Genomic DNA, 21,842 nt, shown 5'->3' on the forward strand with positions numbered 1-21,842 from the left:
ATCACGTGACCCGGATTCTTCTTCTACTGTTGGTTTATTCTCGGTTTGTATCCCTAATAGTCTCGTTAAAGCCACCTACTGTGTTGTAATAAGTTTACATTGACCTACACATTTAGATAGTCGAGCCATAGAACCATTTTAAACATTGTACTTTTTGTCCATGCAGATATTTTCATCACCTCCCCTCCCCCCTTCCTTTTGCACTGTCACAACTTCTTCATTCTTCTCATGGCCTCAGCATTCAACAATAAACATTCAACACTTATCATCCCACCTCTTGTTACCCTGACAGATCACATTTTCACCAGTTTTTCCCAAACAAACTTTAATTCAAAGTAAAAAGCCTAATTTAAGTAATATTTTACCAGTTTCTCTCAAGACAAAATTATTCAGTTCCTTCTGACACTACCAAGGCATTTTTAATTAAGAAAAAGAACCTTAAATATTTCATAAAGTCGCCTTTATCAAAGCTATGGCGCTGGTAGTGTAGTGGTTAGTGCTCGCACCCCATGTACAGAGGCTGTAGTCCCCCAAGTGGGCTACCAGGGTTCAAATCCAACCTGTTGCTCCCTTCCCGCATTTCATTCCTCACTCTCTCTCCCGATTCCTGACTCTATCCACTGTCCTATCTAAAAATAAAATCATAAAAAGCCCATAATAAATCATTAAAAAAGCTACAGCATGTAACATTATTTAATTACAATCTGGCCATAATAAGACATTTTCATCATTGCACTGACACTATTAGGTTGAAATGTTCCTTTAAATAAATGCCACCCTGCTTTGAAATTATTATAATTATTATTTTTTACGCATGTCTGAATCAAACAACCAATCAGGGTCATCTTACCAATCAAAGCAACTCAGTGAGGATAATTTGTGTTGCTTGGTACCAGTCTAGGTTCAAACCATAACCTGCATGGACAGAGAGTCTCAGCCTCCTCCCAGGACAAAAGGATGACTTGAACACAAAATGACATGATAATAACTAACAATCATGACAAAAACCAGTATCTGATGTGCATTTTGATTTAATAGTTTGACCCATGTCCCAGTGAAGTAATGAAGTGGGGTTTATTCATGTTGAGGCCAACCTGTAGGGAAGGCTCTGAAAACAGTTCCTGGCCTCAGTGGTGTTGATAGAACATTTGCTCTATTTTGATGTTTCATGTTGTCAATGCTTCTGTCCTTGGAGTCCAAACATTATAAGCTGAGTAGAACAGATAGCTTTGTAGTGACAGTATGGATTTTGATCATAGCAGGTGGACTCACCTCTGTACCGACTGGTGTGTAAATTGTGAAGACAGGTTACCTATTGTAATGTTATTTGCGTCTTATATGTTATTGCTTAATCTCCAATCCAACCACTGCAATAGTTCACTCCTTTCTTAGTTCATATGGGAGCTCTGAGTTGTATCATCGATGTGATCCATCACAAATAGAGTGTCTTATATCTTAACAAGAATAACCTGAGGTCATATGATTATATACATTTTTTTTCTGGGTATAAATTAATTTCTGCGTCTCCTCTTTCTTCTTCTCCCGTTTTCCGTCTTTTCTGTCTCTTTATCTTCCTCCTTCTCCTCTGCCTAGTCTTTGGCATTTTCATCTGTAGCATGCATCTCTGTAATCTCTGTTTTCAAGCTCTGATTTCTGTGATCTGATTGGATACAGGAGTCTTTGCATGTGCAGTCTGAGTTCAGGTGATTGCTAATTGAGTGTTCTGTCTTCTGTCATACAGGCTTTCAGTTGGTGTGTGTAGAGAAGTGTGTTTTCCAAAACACTGTGTGAAGTGTTTCGCAAAAAGTGTGAGGATGAGAATGTGCATGAGTGTGTAAATCGGGACTGTCATTTTGTGTGTCCAGTGTACCTGTACAGTTGGGAGTAAAGCTTCCATTACAAGGCTAAACTAAAATGACATCCTGAAATAACGACCCGTGTCCTGTCCAGCTGCAGCAGGTTAATAATACTGTTTGAATAAATCATCAAAAACAACATATGTTCACACAGTTGGAGTAGATGCTATTTTAATAGGTGTTCAAGAAGTAATAGTTGCGTCAGCAGAAATTGTAAAAGGAATAATAGTTGCATCGGCAAACAGTGTTATGACATAAAAGTTGTGAGTGGGGTCGGGGGGGGTGTTGTGGCATACAGAGGGCGCACAGGTGACTGAGGGATCCCTCACAAAGCAGGGGGTCCAGTAAGGCAAGGCTGCATTTAACAACTGGGCTGCAACAATCATAAAACATATCAGTCATGATGATTACTAGTGACATAAATAAGTTTTAACACGTACAAACTATCAGAGGAAAGAGACTTCAAAGATCTGGCTATAACCTCTTGTTCACAAAAAAAGCCATAATCTACATTCCAGTAAAGGGTAGATACTCTTATACATGGTCATGTATAAATGGATGCATATTCAGTTCAGTATATTTTATTGTTTTTTTTTTATTATTCAGCTAAACCTTTAAAAAGGAACAGTAATAAATAAGTTGAAACTCAAGCATTCAGTCGTTCTGTGATTGCAGGAGCGTCCCTGTTTTATAAACTGTCCTGAACAGACTTTCACTTTTACCAAAAAAAGGAAAGAGAAGTAGCAAATCAGGAAAAGCTGTTTTCCTACCATTCAAAAAATGCAAGAATCTCTCACTTAGCAGTCTCAACGTACAGTAAGTCATTTGGACCTCAAATCACAAATTTCCATCAAGTTCGCAGCACAGCAGCTATCCTGTTGGTCGTAACGAACTCTGCACCTAAGGAACAGTACATCATTATAGCATACATACAGTACAATCAAGACTGAATTAGAAAAATACAGGTACAAAATGATTACATTCAAGAAGACAGTACTAGCACAATAGGGTGTTATAGTCATTTTGGTAACTAATATAGGAATTCGACTTTATAGAAGCATTTTCTAGAAAAGTGAGGCCAAGGGGGGATGACATTATTATGGCTGTTTGGTTGATGTGTGGATTTGTTATCGACTTGATTCTCATATATAGAATAGTTAAAATGCATAATTTTCATAGAGAGGGTAAAAATTATATATTTTTTTCAAATACCATGATTATTTTGGTTTGGGTCATAAGGTGCAAATACTGTATATTAAAAGAGGCATTTAGTGGTGCCTTGTTGTTGCACTTCCAACTCTGGGTTCAAATACTGAGTCCTTTAAGATACGCAGGATGAATTGTGCTGATATTGTTACCTGAAGATTTACACACCTAAAAAAAAAGCAGTGCAATCGTTATGTTTACTTTCTATCAGAAAAAAAACAACTAAACAGGTTCTCTTTTCATTAGACCTTTCCCTTTTCTTTGGCAAATGTCAATAAACTCACTTCCTAAAAGCAAATATATTTCTTTATTTTTTTTAGGGGGGAAGACAATTTCTTTGTCTTTGCAAAGAATTACACTAATGTCCACCAGTGGAAGAACCTTGATGTTATTTTTTATCTCATATCTTAAAAATATATATATATAATTATTATTAGGATTATTGTAAAGCATTCTGTCATTTCCTTCAGTTTAGTTGGGAAACATATGCGCTAGATTTGAAACATAAATTTAGAGAGGAATCATAGATTCTTTGCACGTACTATTTGCACACAAGGGCTTACACAAGCTAAACATCATTACTATGTAACAATGCCTTCATTTAGGAAAATACTATCTTAAGATAAACAAACTTTTTTTTGTCTGTCCTGTCAGAAAGAGTCAAAAAAAGCACTCGGAGCACCTCTACACACTTATCAAAAAAACATGAAGCAGTTACAGTCAAACACACACCTCCAGAGGTGAAGAGACTGTGCATGTATCTCAGTGCCTGTTTGCTTACTGTAGCAGGTAAGCATAGAAACATGCATCATCTATGAACTTGATCTCTTTTGACAACATTCTTATCCAGTAATCTTGACCTCAGGGGAAAAAAAACATTGAACTTTAAAATACCTAAAAAAAAAGAAGAAAAAGGTTAAAAGGCCCTACTTTAAAGAGCATCACATATGCACACACTCAGACATGATCAAAGAGAAAACAAAGATCTAGAAAAGTTAGAAACGTGGTTAAACTTAATTTAAGTATTGGTCTACACAGAGGAACAGAGAGGCTGCTGGGCAAGGAGGTGAGGGGTATTGCTCGAGAGGAAGGCTATGTTCACACTGCAAGGCTGAACGCTCAATTCAGACTTATTGATGTGATACAATCATTTTGTTTGGCTGTTACTTTTGAAAAAAGAAGGCCTGTATGAGATCATGTGTGAACAGGACACTGAATGGATCCACATGCAGCACAGAAGAACAAAGACGTCACACAAAGCGCCATATGCATGGGTTCTGTTGGTTTATCTACTACACAGCAGACTGGAGTCTATTTCAACAGCTAAAAGAAAAACGTACAGAACGATTGGCATCATTAATAGATCCACGTTGACTGCACTGCATTAATAAACTGCTTGTTGGTTTACGCTCATTTACAGAATGTGGAGGATCTGATCATTCTATCCAGGTGAAAAATCACACTGTTTATAAAGTTAGAAATAGAGATAGGAGTTTTATCTGTGCGTCTTCTTTTATTCTCCCTGTACAGCTTTATGTGATAAACTGCTCACTGATCACATCTTTTACTTTAGTCTTCTCCTGCTCTTCCTTCCTCAATATGGGATTGTCCCGTAGTCTACCTCTCTAAATAAAATCACTTACACATCTGTATTTTTGTGCACAGGACCTCTAATGTCTCTCATGCTCAGGTTCATCGTAATGCATTGGAGCATTAGATGCTGTAGATGAAGATAAGCTATAGATGCTGTAAATCTAGTACTCCAATTACCCAGAATGCTCTAATGCATAAACAACAGCTTCCCATTGTGGAATGATATGACACATTATTAATACACCAGAGAAATATTTCACCATTTCTGCATGAGGAGGAGAGTTGACCGTTACTTCACATGAGCGTTGCCGTGGAAATGAGGAGACTCTAGCTCCACTGACTACCTCCATCACAGCTGTGATCCATGTTAGTGGCCCCATGCTGCCAGCGCAGAATACTGACATCACAGTCTAATATGTTCACACCTGGCTGTTGAGACTGAGGTGGTATTGATTTAGGATCACGATCATATGAATGTGGCACGAGCCTGATTTGAAAAAAAAAATCTGATTTCATGTGATTCATGCTGTTCATATCATGATTAAAAAAAATGGATCTGAGTGACATATTTGCATATAAATCAGATTTGGGTCTCTTTCTCTTGCAGTCTGAACATAGCCTCAGTGTAGCTCTTAGTTGACCTCCATTATCCCGCGGCAGCTCTTCCAGGTTCCTTCGACCCTCGGGAAGAAAACAAACCAGCAGCTTACAGTAACTGCATGCGTCCTTATTTTCACTACTACAGCTGATGAACTGTAAACAAAAGGTATGGCCAAGACAGAGGCGTGGAAATGGAATGATACGGACCTAATATCAACATAAGAATAAAGAACAAAAAAATCTCTTCAAAATATAAATACATCTAAAGATAACAACATTGATTGAATGTGACCTCTGAGTAGACCATTACTTGGCAATAAAATCTCAAAAGGCCAATAGGAAAAGAAGTGTGGGGGGGGGGGGTTGTTTTCTAATGCTCTGCCTCCATGTGAACCACTGAATAGCATGCTCTGATTTTAGTTATTTCCAAATCACTCATTTTATGAGTTATGTTAAAAATCATGTTTTGGATTGTCAAACTTCACTTTCATGTGTCCAGCTTTAGCCCGGTCCCCGAGGACACAGAAGACACTACTGAGGGGCTGTGTTGAAGAAACACTGTGACCGCTGGAGACAAAGCATTTCATCACACTTCCAAGAGCAACTTCGGCTACAAATTAGTGCAGTGTTTGTATCCTCTACAAACAAACCAAACCAAAAACACCTATTCCAGAAAAGACGTTTGCACACAAAGAGTTAACCTTCCTAACTGCTACGCAAACTGCAATAAGATCAAGTAGTGACAAAAACTGCATTTTAATATCCAAAATGTTTTTTACATCAAATTTAGGACTGTGATGGCATTGAGCAAAAAAGCTGGTCGCGAGCTGGTCGTGTGTGTGTGTGTGTGTGTGTGTGTGTGTGTGTGTGTGTGTGTGTGTGTGTGTGTGTGTGTGTGTGTGTGTGTGTGTGTGTGTGTGTGTGTGTGTGTGTGTGTGTGTGTGTGTGTGTGTGTGTGTGTGTGTGTGTGTGTGTGGGGGGGGGGGGGGGGAGGGGGGGGGGGGGGGGTGCAGATCAAGGCGGGAGGGTTAAGGCTATAATTAAATCACTTTCACACGACCTCCCCATCACAAGAAACAGTTCTTAAGCCTGACAGGAACTTTGTGAATCCACTAGTTCTGGTTAACATGACAAACAGCTTCAGCTATAGTCGACTCTAGTCCAGGTGCGTGGGGATGTGCAGGTCTCACACATTCAGTCTAACATGATTATACGGCGCTACTACGTACTGTGTTACAGTAGCATTATCTTAACAAACACTCCACCATGATTTCCTAGTTAGTTTAAGAACACCACATGAGTGCACCAAAGGGACACACGCAGTGGGCAGTTTGTAAATGGAAGTCATTTACCCTGGTTAAAGTCATTTTGGGTTGAAGCTGGAAGGAAAGGGATGGAGTAGAGCTTTTTAAATACAGAGGTATTCTAGCAGAGGTGGAGGGAACTCTTCAGTAGGCGTGTGTGTGAGGTAAAAAGGTAACGGAAAGCTGTGTTTTTTTTATCTATAAAACCAATGCTGCGTTGTGTTTACCTAAAATGCTATTATTAAATTGCAAGACTTGACCTTAAAACAGGGTACAATTAACCCATGACATCCATCTCTACAAGGGAAGCCATGCACTGGGGGAACAGTTTGGTTCTTCCACAGGCCCTAACAGAGCATCTAAAGGGGGGGGGGGGGGGGTGAGGAGTTCAGAAAAGGCATCCTTCCTCTAGCCAAAGGAAGGCTTCAGGGGAAACACTGAGATAGCGAGGAGTACGGAGGAGAGGGGCTCGATCTCCAACATGAACCCCAGCTCAAGTAAATTCACCACAAGGGGGGAAGTTGGAGTCCATCCACACTTCCATATCAAGTCTCCCTTTAGCGTAGGGTTACCACCAGGGAAAGTGAAGCTCCACTTCCAGTGTCCATGTTGTGGCTTCTCCTAAAAGCAGCAGAGTTTCACTGATCAGCACAGGAGATGAGGACCGGAGTCTGGGCGAGCTCTTTCTTCTGACTGTCGGCCAATCCTCTCTGGCCTCTGAAACACAAACAAAAGAGTGAGGAGTGTGCTCACACCATTTCAAAAACAACTTTGTCAGGGAGAGAGAGCAAGATACTGCTGTGAAACATCAGCTGAGTGGACAGTCCTGTTGTCAGCATGCCAAGTGTAGCCCCCTGAAATAATGTTTGTGTAGGACTGTGTAAATGCAAAATGCATCTAAGTTATTTAAGTTTTTATTATACACAGCAAAATATACACGTGAAATAACAATGTGGATTAATTAGCACCTTGTTACACCATACCTGTCAGGTGGATGAATTATCTTTAAAACTAAAGTGCAACATGATCTGTTTTGACATCTTGAACATTTCCTGACAGCCTGCCCCTGAAATTCTTCCAAACTTGTTATTCAAACTCAGGAATAAGAACATGATGTAAAAACGACACTCAGAATGTTTACAACATAGTCACAGTCTGTTCCTCTATATCAACGCTTTGTGTGATTGGATGTATCAACTAAAAAGTAGAGAAGACCTAACTGGTGAGCAGAGACTATAAACTTCTTTTCATGCATGACCATCTTACCGGTGGCTCACTGGTTGGCAGAAGTATGGGAGAGTCAGGGTAAAAAAACAAACAGTTTTCGATCACACATGCAGCTCAAAGTTTTAGGATTTTTGTGCATTTGAGAAAACATAAAAAGATTTTCAAAAATTTGTTGATGAGTTTAAGAGGAAAGGGCCCTTAGACATTTTAGGAGATATTTAAAATGGGATCTTTAGACAGTAAGTGTACTTACTGTAGATAAAAATAAGATTCATCCGGTGCTGAAAGGTTAAAGCCTGAAAACTATCAGGTCTTTATTCTCCTCATAAGTGTTTTTACAGCCTGTAACATCTCATGGCTTTTCATAATTCAATAAAATGATAGTGAATGAGGGGCGGCTGTGGATCAGTGGTAGAGTCATCTTTCAACCAGAAAGTCATGGGTATGATCCCCTGCTCCTGCAGTCACATGTTAAAGTGTTCTTGGGAAATTGCTCCCGTTGCTGCATCTCTATGAATGTGTATGAATGGTAAAGACTGATGGGCAGTGTGGCACTACAGCAGCCTCTGCCATCAGTGTGTGAATGTGACTGTAGTGTAACAGCGCTATACAAGTCCAAGTCCAATCACTATGAACATTGAACAAAAATACATCATTAAACTGAATATAGATGTTAAGACTCTCAACAGTGTTGTGCAGAAGCACGGCTGTGTTCCCACCTGTGAACGTTTTCCATGGCTGCGACCTCAGCGAGGGCTGCCAGGCTGAAGAAAGCAGGTAGCTCCTGGGGTGCCATGCTCCTCGCCGCCTCCGCCTCCTCTGCCCTGGGATTACTGTAGCACCCTTCTTCATTGCATAAATTCTGTTGGGGTAATGGCTTCATATCCTGTTCCTGGGTCAGGTCCCTAGATTTTTCCTCTGTAAAAACAAAAGAGGGGTTCAATTACATAGAAACTGAATTTGACCATCTTGGTGAAAATCTTAATTTTTCTAGGTAAATTAAACTAGATCAAGACTAATAACTACTTTGACTAAAAAACATCTAATGAAACCAAATATTAGCATCTGCTATGCAAAGAAATATATCTGGTCGAGGTGGTTTGCAACTACTTTCTGTACTAACGTGACTTAGAGATAACGGTTTTGTACATTATATCTTCACATTGAGACAAACATCCAAACTGATCTCATCTCAAACTTATCAATCCATTGATGCTTTCACACTTACACAAAACTCCTGAAAACTTCCAGAAATTATCAGAGTGAGCTGCATGTTTGAACACATGCGGCCTAATTGTTACCTCAACTCTACCCAGAATGTTTCCTGCCAGCTCCCTAGTTAATACATTTTCTGTGTGAAGTCAGGGTGAGCTGGTGTGAGGAGGAAGCAGGAAATATTCAAAAAAATCACATCCTGCAGCCCAGACAATGTGAGAACAGATAATGACTGCTCAACTCACCCTCAGCTTGAGACACACTGCCATCAGCTGTGCGCACCAAGTGTGTGATCTTGGTCTTCCTTGCCTTCCTCTTCTGGCTACCAACTAGCATCTCCATACTAGTGGTGCCCTGCAAGTCGGGGCACATTGTGGTAACAGGGGCACATGATTTGGCTTTAGAAACTGAATCCAGTACACTGGGATCACTCTGTACTGCTGCTGTGGAGACAAGGTTCACAATAGATGTCAAAGACTCAACATTAGCACAAAGGCTGTGATGATTTTTAAACAACAGTTCTTTCTACATTTGTTTAGTCTCAGTGTATTTAAACCAGACTTTAAAGTCTGCACATGGGGCAACAACTTAACTTGATAATTCTCATGTCTTAAAATCTAAATGAGGTTCTCACTTCTCACTGGAGTGCATATACACTTGACCAACATTTTTTGTACGATTACTTTATCACATTTTTGTTTCCTGAATGACTTCTCTTAAGGCACTAACTTGTTGAACAAGAAAAGCTAAATGCAGCAGTTTTAACTGACCATTTGCAATTTAGCCAACGCAGCTTTTTAAGTCTTTTCAACTTTTTCAGGTTCTTAAATCCCCTGACTTGATGCTTCAGGGCAAATGAAATCTGTGCGTTCAGATAAGCTTTGCAGCTCGAGTCTATGCATGATACACAGTGTAAAGATGAGGGACCAAAGTCTGACGACTAAAGAAGACGTTATGAATTCACATGGTGTGCTTTTAGAGTACGCTGACTTGCTAAGAAGGGTTCAAAAGACTTGAAACTTGAAAATCTTTCTTCAGAGTTTTTACTGGTTTTAATTGTTTGGTCTGCTTGTTTTGGAGAGGAGGAAACTTCTGCAAATAACTCAGCTCATTGGTTGAAAGAAAGAAGCTGTGCTAATGTTAGCATTAGCAATGCCTGCAGCCCTTCCTGACGTCCCGTATCTATATCATTAAGTTATTTACAAGAAACATGCTTCATTCAGTCTGCATTACTGATGTTTACCTTTGAGGTGTAATGCTTTTTGGAAAATTTAACTCTTGCAATACACTCCATTGAAGTAAATAATTAAACTTCTTCACATACAGCAGTGTTAAAGAAGCAAACAAAAATCCATTTAAATCGCAAAATAGAACGAGAATATTCACACCTCAAATAAAATGAGTTTATTGTCTGAACTCTTAAAAATTACAGTTCAGAATAAGTTTATATTGAAACCTCAGTAAATGATATTTTTGGAATTATTCTTTCTCTTTGTTTGCCTTGTTGTGCTCTCAAGCTCAGCTCTGTAACTTCATATTTAATTTGTTTCAGATAAAATCCTGCAATGTTTGATTGCTAAAGGAAAATGAAGTTCACATCTCTGCTTTAATTTGCACAGAAACCAACATTTCTAATTCACCTTTTTCCACTGCATCTGGTTTCTCCTTTTTGTGTTTTTGCTTCCTAATAATCTTGTGGAATGAAGTCTTTTTCTGAGATGGAGATGACCCTGATACAGCAAAGAAAGAAAAGAAAAAAGAGCATGGAAATGCTATGTTATGGAGTCAGCACAAGAGTGAATAACATGACTCCACAAAAGGGTGCATAGAGGCTCATGGATGAAATGAACAGTTGTTTCTTTCATTAAGTGGAGAAATCTTTGTTGTTTTTTTTGTACCTTTTACAGCTTTGGAAACGTCCTCTGGGACAGTGCAGCTGTCACTCTTCTTCTTCTTCGCCACAGTTATCCCCTTCTTATCAAACGTCATGGGGCTATACTGGGGAAGGCTGTTAAACTTCCTCTCAAACTCCTCCTCCAGTTTCCCGAGGCTGACAAGGGGAATTAACAAAGTTAAACATATGATCTATAGTGGACATCAACATTCAAAACAAAGTGCAAAACCACAACATGTAGATGTTCCTACAGAGATCAGTGAAGTCTTTGTTAATGCCTGCAGGAGAAGCAATGAGAATATAGCTTCCTCCTTACTTTTAGAATTGTTTTTTAAAAAATGTTAAATGGTCCTCCTATACTCGGTATCTTGACTTTTAAAGACCAAATATGCTCAGAACAACAGAGGGATCCACCTATCTGATGAGGGAGCCCCCATATTTATCTCTATCTATCTTTGGGGTGGCAGTAGCTCAGTCTGTAGGGACTTGGGTTGGGAACTGGCCTGTGTGTAAGAAGCATGTCTCTATAAATAACAGAGTGTAAACCTGAATTTCCCTCAGGGATTAATAAAGGATATCAAAATCCCCCCCAAAAAATATCTGACTAGTGTAGTGCTCATGAGGCCTACCATCACTCACAGCTTCAGTGTCAGGGAAAGACACTGAAATTGTTCTCAAAAGTAGATCAAGCTAACTGACAACTGAGGCAGAGTTACCATGTGATGCAAATTTTAAGACAAAGGTTATGAATGGAGCTTTTTATACAGATAAGATCACCATCTGAGGTTGCTAAACTAGTAAACAACCTACGCCTGCTCTCTAACGTGCAAACATGCTCGGCAGGTGTAGGGAATCAGAGAGAGAGAGAAAAGTCTGCTATTAAGTCTCTCCTCAAATCCATGGGATATGGAGCAATGAAATCCTGAGTGAAACTTTTTACAACAGGAGTTGTGTTGGTATAATGAGGAAAGAGAGTGTATATTAAGAGAGGAAGAAAGTGTTTGTGGATATGAGAACTCCATAGACCATGCCCCTCCCCCCGTCAGCATGTATTTCACATGTATCCAGTTATTCTGTGGGAAAAACTGAGATGTGACAATTTAATCTAAAATATATTTTAAAAAAGATTGTGTTTAACCGGTGTGAAGTGATTTGTGCACATCTTTTGAATTCTGGACTATGTATGACCTCCCTGATAAAAAATAAAATTATAAAAAATAAAAAGAATATCCATCTCTGTTCTACATAGACTTACCCCTGTGATGAGTCATCTTTAGACTTTGACTTCTTTAGCTTCTTGGGGTTATTAGGTCCCATCTGAGAAGTTGGCCAGCTGTCATCACTCCAGTTTGCATCGTGGTCAGAGGCACGGAAAGCGCCCCTCTTACCTACAGACACACATGTAGTTCAGACAAACAGGAAAACATTATTCATCAAAATGATTTAACTACATGACACTGTAAAAAGAATGGGGTTATGTATGCCTTCTATTTTTCTTTTGTCAAGTGAATCAAATTTGATACCTCGGTCGATGTTAGCTCTCAGTGAAGTCAGCATCCCTTCAGAGACCAGGGTCTTATACAGAGCCCCTTTACAGCTCCGCTCGGACTTCCTGGAGCCGCGGTTCTCTGTGCTGGACTCAAAGGTCCCTTCACCTGACCTCTCCTTTCCTTTGTCCTCCTCTAAGAGCTTTGCAGGTGAAGAGCTGCAGGGGGAGTGATCGGGTTCTGCCATGCTGCACTGAAGGTCTGTGCTTCCAAATGTCACTTCTTCTGATTCTGCCTTGGTCCTAACGTCAGTCACCTCGTCCTTTAGCTCAGCTTCAGAGGAGGTGCCCTGCCCTCTGTTCTCCTCCATCTCCTCCTCCATCTCCTCCTCTTTGTCTTTGACCAAACTCTTTACTTTGGGCTTGCTCTTCTTTCTGGGCGTACCCGAGTTCCCACTATTAGGACTGCTCTGGACTTTCTTCTTCTTCTCCTCTGGCTCCTTCCACACTCCTTTGGCCACTGCCTCGATGGTGCTGAACACACTGTCCACGTTTGACTGTGCAGGATCACACTTTTTGATGAACTTCTTCGCTGAGCAGGAGGCCTCACCTTCATCGTTCGACTTGGCTGTTTCCTTTTTCTTGCTCTTGTTTTTGACACGAGCGTTTTGGCTGCTGAGTTGTGTAGGCGTAGCATCAGTGGAGGTAGAGAGGGAGAGCAGAGGTGAGAGGGTAGGAGTGGGAAAGGAAGGAGGACAGTTGTCATCGTCTGCTTTCTCCTCCTTGATCTTGGGTTGGGCTGCAGATTGCTTGAGAGAGGCTGAAGAGGAGCTGTCCTCAGGTTGAGATACCACTGTGTCCATCTTTCCAGCTTCGGATGCTAAGCACATCTAATGAAATACAAAAAGAAAGAAAGAAGATGAACACAAAATGACATCACTATACACTGTTATATGGTTTTCCTCCTTGCAGAAAACTCATGAAAATCTCCAGATATGTGAATGCAAACAGCCACATTTTTAGCTCGGACTTATATATACTGTATATGATTCTGCAGAAAGTCTGAGTGGGCTGATGTGAGAACGCAGCAGGATATTCTCCGGAGTATTCCCCTTGAGCGAGTGGGAGGTGGTGGTTATGTATATTTACTATGACTGCTGCATGGTGAATAGACTGTCTGGACCAGACCGCTAAAGGCCCTGACACACCAAGCAGACTGCAGAGAACTGGATGTGACGAAGGCCACCTGTCTTTTGTTTTGACCAACAAGTTGCACAAGATTAGAGCACACCGCAAAGACTACAGCCAAACAACAACGTACGTTCTGCGCATGTGCGAGAGGCAATAACTCTCCATGCCAGCAGGCGGCGCTAGTGTGTAAACGTCATTCCAAAAAGGGGAAACCGGAAAAGGACGAGGAAGAACGTGGATAAATAAACCATGGAGGTGATACGAAGAGACAGTTTTCTCAACGCTGTCGCTCAACACTCGTAATATAGGAACTTCTAATGGAGAATGTCTGATGAAAAGATGAAGATGGTGCTGGCGTTGTCAGCTCTTGGTCTTTTATTAGTGGAACAAGAATAGAAGAGGTGCTTCAATATTTCTTCTCGTGCACTGGTTCTCCTGTTTCGCTTCTCTGAACAGCCAATCGGAGAGATTCCTACCCCCAACAGCAACGGCGACGGCTCCTTCGATCCTTCGTGCACATACTTAAACGTTCATGAGGATGTTGTTCTCCACTCTTTTGTTGATAGTCTTATTCCGTTAAACTACATTTAACATTGATATAGAGACAAATATTCTCACTATAGCATCATATAGATCACTATTTTGCTTCGTCCTCTACTTCTGCATCGTTCCCCCCCCCCCCCTCGCTGTGAGGTGCATCTGTGAACAGCCAGGTCAGGAGATTATCTGGAGCAGTCCTCCTGAATTATCTGGATATTTTCAGGAGTAGTAGTGACAGCAGAGCAGAAGCGCCTATTACCATAACTTTTACTGTATAAGTTAACCGGATGAAGGATTTTATTCAGACAGCTCAAGTTGACAGTAGTTCTGCCTCTTCAAATTTGCATGTGGGCCAAAGAGCATGCTTTAGCTTACTTTTTTTTTTTTTAGCAACAGGTCATGTTGTGTTTGAGAGACAGAGAACTCTGTGGACAGTTGGGCTCCTGGTTGAAATATTGGTAACAATTAAGGAATCATATTTATTCTACAATGGCGCAATATTAGTGTCCCAGTCTGTTGTGTTGAAGTCAAGGCCAAGACTACCCGAGACCTTGAATGGTCTTGATTTAAAATCCAGAGTCTGTCCAAGACTGAGTAAAAAATAATTTAACAATTCTGAGAGGAGACTTAGACCTTCAAAAAGTGATCTTGAGACTAAGACCATTTTCTTGTACTGCACACAAGTCTGTGAATTCCCGATACATCACAGGGACATAAACATTGTGCTTTGAATGGGCAGCCTTAACACAGTAATAACACAAACACTCAAACAAGAAACTTCTCCACAGATGATCTGCATTGTCTGCTTTTAGGGGGCAGCCAGTAATAATCAGTTAAGTTAATGATGATGTCATAATATGAATGTGTGTTGTAAACGGTCAGATGTCTTACCTCAGCAAGCTGGAAGAGAGCCGACTGTCTGCATGGTTTCCCTTCAGGTGATAACGACGTAGACATCTGTGACCATAGAGAAAAATGTGTTTTAGTCAGACTACACTTCTTAGACCTGAAGATGTTTTTATAATTCAGCCTCGTTCACTTTAGAGCTCAGAGTTCCCCATGTTTGTTCTTCTTGTAGGACAGATTAAGTCTAGGTGCCTGCATCATGATGCCAGTTCAGCCACATCAATGGGTTAGCAGGAACCTCCTCACAGAGAGGCTCCTGACAGACGGGGATTCAAACCAGGAACCTCCTCACAGAGAGGCTCCTGACAGACGGGGACTCAAACCAGGAACCTCCTCACAGAGAGGCTCCTGACAGACGGGGACTCAAACCAGGAACCTCCTCACAGAGAGGCTCCTGACAGACGGGGACTCAAACCAGGAACCTCCTCACAGAGAGGCTCCTGTCAGACGGGGACTCAAACCAGGAACCTCCTCACAGAGAGGCTCCTGTCAGACGGGGACTCAAACCAGGAACCTCCTCACAGAGAGGCTCCTGACAGACGGGGACTCAAACCAGGAACCTCCTCACAGAGAGGCTCCTGTCAGACGGGGACTCAAACCAGGAACCTCCTCACAGAGAGGCTCCTGACAGACGGGGACTCAAACCAGGAACCTCCTCACAGAGAGGCTCCTGACAGACGGGGACTCAAACCAGGAACCTCCTCACAGAGAGGCTCCTGACAGACGGGGACTCAAACCAGGAAACTTTTTATTTTTTTCCTGCAACAGAGATTTTATACACTTGAATACAACTCTTAAATAAAGTGTCTGAGTACATATTTCCACTCTGCTAAATAAATTAACTTTTTATAAGTGGCTCATTTATCTGCACTCACAGATATTTCCATGCTGGTTTATCTGACAGTCGTTTATCAGCTACTCGTTTGTGTGATCATACTCTAGCTCAGCGTTTGGTGACAGTCTCTGTCTCTGCTACCGTCTCCTGGTAGGTGTGATAAGTCTTTAGCTACTTCTCTGACTGCCGCAGTGGTAAATGTGAGGCTTAGTGATTTAAAAATGTATATCTGCACCATAGAAACTAAAGGATTAGCAGTTTTAGCAGCTGCTGCTTCTACAGCCTGATTAACTGTAGCTGTGTGCAGCTCTCGAGGAGACGGTACAACACTCTGAAGTCGGGGTGAGAGTGTTCAAAGGAAGCATAGCACTAAGTAGAGGAAGCCCACTGCCCACCAACCACCTCTCCATGTATCAAACAGCTGCTCTGTTTCTAATATAAACTATAGGCAGGCCGCACAGTGCTGCTATCATTGAGAACATAAACTTGGGTTTAGCAGATTGGGTACTTTCAACTTGGTTTGCCAAAAATGGAGGCGTGTCTAAAGCCTGGCTCACACTGCAGGATAATCAGGCCGATTTGAGCTCCGATTCTTCCTTCCCAACAATCTCAGGGTCGCTCCCGACTCCAGGTTGCTCGGACCCGATTATCTGCTGAGATTATCTTGTAGTGTGAGCGGTACAAAGATCCAATCTTAACGTCCCAGATCTGCCCGGCGATCATTGGGGATTTATTTCAAACATGTTTGATATTTAGAATTTAAAATCTTGACGTTTACATCATGAAAGGGTCCGGCAGACGTTGTGTGTGACTACAATATAATCACAAGAGACAAGGGAGGACTGTAGTGATGGTGACCAGCGGCAGGATGCATTCAGGCGTTTTTTGTTTTTTTTTTACTTTTCAGTACAGATCATCAGTGCAGCACTTTTCTGAAACTTGTATCCATATATCTACGATTGTATCTTTCCTCTATCCTACAACAACTTCCACTTCCTTCTCTTTCACCAACCGTCGTCCATTGTTTTTTTCAAATGAAACTTTATTAACAATTGTCAACACTCCGTCTCGATTTCACTCGTACAGTGTGAGCTCTCCGGCCGTGCCCGACAATCAGGTCGTACAGTGTGAGCTGACATGCCACCCCGACTTTTATACAATCGGGGAAAAATCGCACAGTGTGAGCCAAAGAACTTAAGAACACAGTGGACTGCGAGGGTCAATAAGGGAGTCAGATACATGTTGGATTTGTTTATTTCCCTGTTCCTGGTGGATCATCTGTTCCCTGGAGTCAGGAGATGCCGGTGGAGAAAAGCCCAACTCTGACTTAAACCTACTGACTGACTTAAAAACTTCGGTACCGTGAGTACCTGGTGTGTCTCTTGTTTGTTTGTGTTTTGATTGTCGCACCGCGAAGAGAGACGCTGGTTTTCTTTTGAGTTTGTTTCCGCATTTGTTTTCGAGGCTGCGGTAAAACCCGGAGCGGAGTTTTTGTTTTGTATTTGAACTTGGATTGAAATGGACTGAACTGCGGGTTGTGGGTTACCGGAGTGGACTTTTGCTGGAAGGGACTGAACTTTGATTTACAAACACAGACTGTGAAACACGCACACACATTCATTTTGTTGCAGTGTGGTTGATACCTGTGAAAATATATATATTTGAAATCACATTGTTGTTTTGTTTGATTGTTTTGTGGCTCTTGCTTATTTCATATTTTGTGCAGGTTGACTATTTTTTGTTTGCATTTAATTTTTATTTGTCAGACTTGACTCTGACTGGCACTCCAAATTAAAACCTTGTCAAACCCGCTACAAGATATTAGAGTAGAAAATGTGGTCATTCAACTTAAAGAGTTTGATTAGTACTGATCGCAGCACCTGCCACTGGCATCTGACCTCACTTATCTTATTCACATAATTTAGATTTTTACCCACAATTGGAGAGTGTTAATATTAAACGCAGCTTCACAGACTGTCTACAAACCAGGAGTGACTGTTAGAGCAGGGACAGTATGATAGCAACTTCTTTCAACAACTGTCTGATAGTGATGTATTCAATAACAATTTTGACATTGACCAAAGAGGCTAGTAGGTTGTAAATACTGTCTCTGTATAGAGAGATAGTGTAGATAGTACACATCATGTCCTACCTCAACTGGCGGGGAAAGGGCAGACTTGACCGTGCTCTCAGTAACGTCAGCCGCTCTGTTGGGCATTGCCCCAGACATCATCTGCAAATTAAAATATCATTTAAAAAACAAAACTCAGTTTGGCTGTACATTTAAAATATTAAATCAATGTTACAAAGCAAGACCCCTTTTTCAAATCAATCAGCTGGTGCAGTCCTTTCAGTTAAAAGTGACATTCTCAATAATCAAAATGTCAAGAAGTCAACTCTAAGAAGGAATTATTTTACAGATCTACAGTTGTTCTCAAGTTAAAGATATCAAAAATGTAATGCTAGATATCTAAAAACCAAAGTTAAAATGAGATCACTGATATGGAACCAGTGTGCAGTGTACCAACGTGAAGCCCCAGTTTAACTATGTGACAGCCAATCTTTAAAATCTGCTAGTTCTTTGATTTCTAGTCAAAAATGTCATTAAATATGTCAAATAAGGAATTTAAATATATATAAATGACAAAGAAATGTTAAAAAACAAGTTTAGCTTTTATTTTATCAATACAATCAAACTGAATTTCCCCTTAGAGGATAATCAAGTAACCTTCATTTATCCTTTGGGGTTAAAATAAAAGCAGTAAACCTGTCTTTGAAATTGCACTATGCAGTTTTAGGAATCAGCAAAAGTAGAAGTCACTCTGTAGTAAACGAGGAGGAAGGATGTGAACTACGGGAGCCCAAGAGGAGTGGCAGAGTTCATTAAGAGAAAATTGTCTTTCATTTCATTTCTGAAAATCAAACTTTTCCACAAACCTGATTTATTGATAAAATTGATATATCACCCAGCCCTATGATGACCTAATGAGGGAGAAAAGCTGTATGTCCCAGCATGCTCTGTGCAGCAAAGGGGCTGATTGCAATAGACAAAGTATGGGGTTGCAAAAATTTTGTTCATGTCATGTTGATTGCAGTGGATGATGAGGGCAGCTGCACTTGATGTCACGGGGTTGCATGTCTCAGCATTTTATACTGCTATATTCATTGTGCAGATAGGACACCGCTCACTTTTAAAATGAATAATAAGTGTTATAAATGCGTCTTATACACCGATATTTACAGTATACTGTGGGTTTGTTGTTGTGCTCATAATCTCTATCCAGTATGTTGCCTTAGATACCTGTCTTAATGATTTTTTAAATATATTTTCAACATTTCAAATATGTTTTTACAGAGAACTCAAATAATCTTCTAATTATTGAGAAAATACATTTTGAAAGTTAAAATGTAACATGCACTGAAGAGAACTATTAAGCTACCACTGAGATATATTGTTAAAAGGGCTCTCTATACAACACAATGTTACATTTCTGGTCTCAAATATACAGAGTATAGGGAGAAGAGAAATATGGGCCCTGAACACACCTCCTCCTCATGCCCTGGATAGGAGTTCCCTTCGCTGGCTGTGTCAGGTAAACTAGGTTTAGTGCTGGAAGGGATCTAAAGAGATGAACACAATTGAAACCAGTGAAAAAGAATCTTAAAAAATCAAAATCACAACATAAAAAAACACCATGGTTTTTGGAGCTGCAGGTTAAACTAACATAAGATTATATTCTGAGGCCACCTACTGGACAGCTGGGGCATAACAACATTTAATTTCACTGTGTACTTGTATATGGTTAAAATAAAAAAAACGAGAACTTCACTTGAACAACCCACCTCTCTGTTTGTGAGGGCATGTTCACCAGCTAACAGCAGCATGCTAAGGCCTCCCATCTTCGTAGGATCTGTCAAAGGATGACAGTAGTTACTAAAAATAATCCTTCATTTAACATGTTGATTCTAAAAAAGAAAACTGTAGTCATACACACCTGCCATGGCAAAGTTTAACTGTGGCATGTTGTCCGCTTTGGGCACTTTCTTGGCAGTGGTGGAGTCCTTTGCTGAGTTGGAAGAGAAGGACCAAACTTTTTTGCGGGGATTACTTACTGGCTGACAAGAAGGACTCTTGACTGGTTTGCTGGTGGTGGGACACCACTTGTAGCCAGGGTTTGCTTTCATAAAGGCATCTTTGTACTGAAACAACATCAAAATATCATTTAATCATTTGTAGAACGTTCAGGTTACAAATACTTAAATCTTGTTTAAAGTGTATCTATAATCATTATTGTTAATATAAAAACATTGATTAAAGTTAAAGTGAAGGGAAACAAAGGTATGATCCATCCAGAGTTTAACAAACACAAAGCTGATACATCAGGACTGTGTGGGTGTGGTTTGACTACATTTGATTAAAAGTAACTTTGAAACAAAAACAAATGGCAAAGCTGCCTGTGTGTTAGGTGTGGTATGACATGGCTCAAGGAAGACACAACAGGGGGGCGGGGAACCAAATTCAATAAATAAAACATGTTGATAAAAGATCTTTTTGAACCTGTAAAAGTTTTTTAGAACTTTGGCCAATTTGGATCCAATATAGAATTTCAAAAAATAGAGATGAACTAATGAACAAGAAAACACTAAAGGCTTAACTGAGATACAAAACAGTATTAATGTTGCAGGGTATCATGTAGCACATCATCAGTAACAATACATAACAAGGCTTCCACACAGGTAAACTTAGTCAGACATTACCAATAGTCAGATGATTAAATGTTTGAGAAAGGACAAAGAGCTATGGGTTTCTTTATCATTCTTTTTCTTAGTTTGCATTCTGATAGAAGTAAAAATGTTGTATGTCTGGGGCACTGGTGGCGCAGTGGTTAGTGCGTGCGCCCCATATATGGAGGCTGTAGTCCTCTAGGCGGACGGCCCGGGTTCAAGTCCAGTCTGTGGCTCCTTTCCCTCATGTCGTTCCCTACTCTCTGTCTCTGATTTCAGACTCTATCCACTGACCTATCTCTACGTTAAGGGCACAAAAAAGCCCAAAAATAAATCTTAAAAAAAAAAATGTAAAAAAAAGAAATAAAATGTTGAATGTCAGTCATTTCAAGTCTAGCTCATGAAAATAATAAGGATACATTAAGGTGAACATTACCAACAAACAAGACCTGCACTGGTTGCACCAGCTATTAGCCTAGTTTGAACATCATTTCTAATGAACAGAGTTTAGGAACTACAAAACTGTAAGTTGTTTCAGATGCTGAGTAAGTCACAGTTCAGATCTTACACCTAGCTCCAAGTAGTTATAAAGTCCTCTGAAATACAGTTGTCCCAGTGTATCGTTATGAAAGGTGAATAACTTGGAGGATGAGGAGGAGTGAAAGGTTTACCGGTTGTTTGGTGTCTGCATTGCGTTAATAGATTACATCACTCTTTGATTTGAACACCTGCTTTTGTTTTTCATGAGTGGAGAACATTTCATCAATCCATTAATAGAGTATCATTACATTAGCTTATGTTTGAGTTGACAATTTAACCACTTGATGACTCTGCTGTTATTTTGCACTAGCTGTAGATAGATGCTGTGGGCTTTATTTATCACATAATCATAATGCTTGGTCATAGTTGACATACATTTCCACCAATGTTTGTTTAGTTCATGGAAAAGAGGTAACACTGTGGAAAACACTGGATTAAAAATGCTTTTCACTGATTGGTCACATCAAGTTCAATTGTCTCTTCCTTTTTTTTTTTTTCTTTCTCCGCGGCAGCACCCAGTGACTTCAAGACGGACATTACTGAGCTGGATCGCGGTCGTGGGTGCAGTTTTACTGAGGAGGCTACGATGGAGGGTCCAGTATGTAGTTTGTGTTTTTGAAATGTGTTTCCTGTACAGTACAGGCAAAGCGATACACTGACTGGCAGCCTAGCCTGTGAGCCTGGGCTCAGGGCAACAAACCCCACCAATGTGTTTGCAGATCGT

At 40.5% G+C, this 21,842-nt stretch overlaps 1 protein-coding gene across 5 annotated transcripts in view; it reads right to left on the reverse strand.

The window, feature by feature from the left end:
* Positions 1 to 2,010: 2,010 nt before the first annotated feature.
* Positions 2,011 to 21,842, reverse strand: part of LOC132988586 (HMG box transcription factor BBX) — a 33,445-nt gene continuing 13,613 nt past the window's right edge. For all 5 annotated transcript variants that reach the window (XM_061056057.1, XM_061056060.1, XM_061056058.1 and 2 more), the window contains 12 exons: positions 19,849 to 20,053; positions 19,697 to 19,764; positions 19,400 to 19,474; positions 18,006 to 18,086; positions 15,004 to 15,069; positions 12,419 to 13,271; positions 12,151 to 12,283; positions 10,900 to 11,051; positions 10,642 to 10,731; positions 9,247 to 9,444; positions 8,506 to 8,704; positions 2,011 to 7,276 (listed from right to left, as the gene is read on the reverse strand). In XM_061056057.1, coding sequence (XP_060912040.1) covers positions 7,198 to 7,276; positions 8,506 to 8,704; positions 9,247 to 9,444; positions 10,642 to 10,731; positions 10,900 to 11,051; positions 12,151 to 12,283; positions 12,419 to 13,271; positions 15,004 to 15,069; positions 18,006 to 18,086; positions 19,400 to 19,474; positions 19,697 to 19,764; positions 19,849 to 20,053 — 2,199 coding nt within the window. In that variant the 3' untranslated portion in view covers positions 2,011 to 7,197. The remainder of the gene's footprint in view (positions 7,277 to 8,505; positions 8,705 to 9,246; positions 9,445 to 10,641; positions 10,732 to 10,899; positions 11,052 to 12,150; positions 12,284 to 12,418; positions 13,272 to 15,003; positions 15,070 to 18,005; positions 18,087 to 19,399; positions 19,475 to 19,696; positions 19,765 to 19,848; positions 20,054 to 21,842) is intronic.

The sequence above is a fragment of the Labrus mixtus genome, chromosome 14, assembly GCF_963584025.1.
Source record: "Labrus mixtus chromosome 14, fLabMix1.1, whole genome shotgun sequence".
Classification (NCBI taxonomy): Eukaryota; Metazoa; Chordata; class Actinopteri; order Labriformes; family Labridae; genus Labrus; species Labrus mixtus.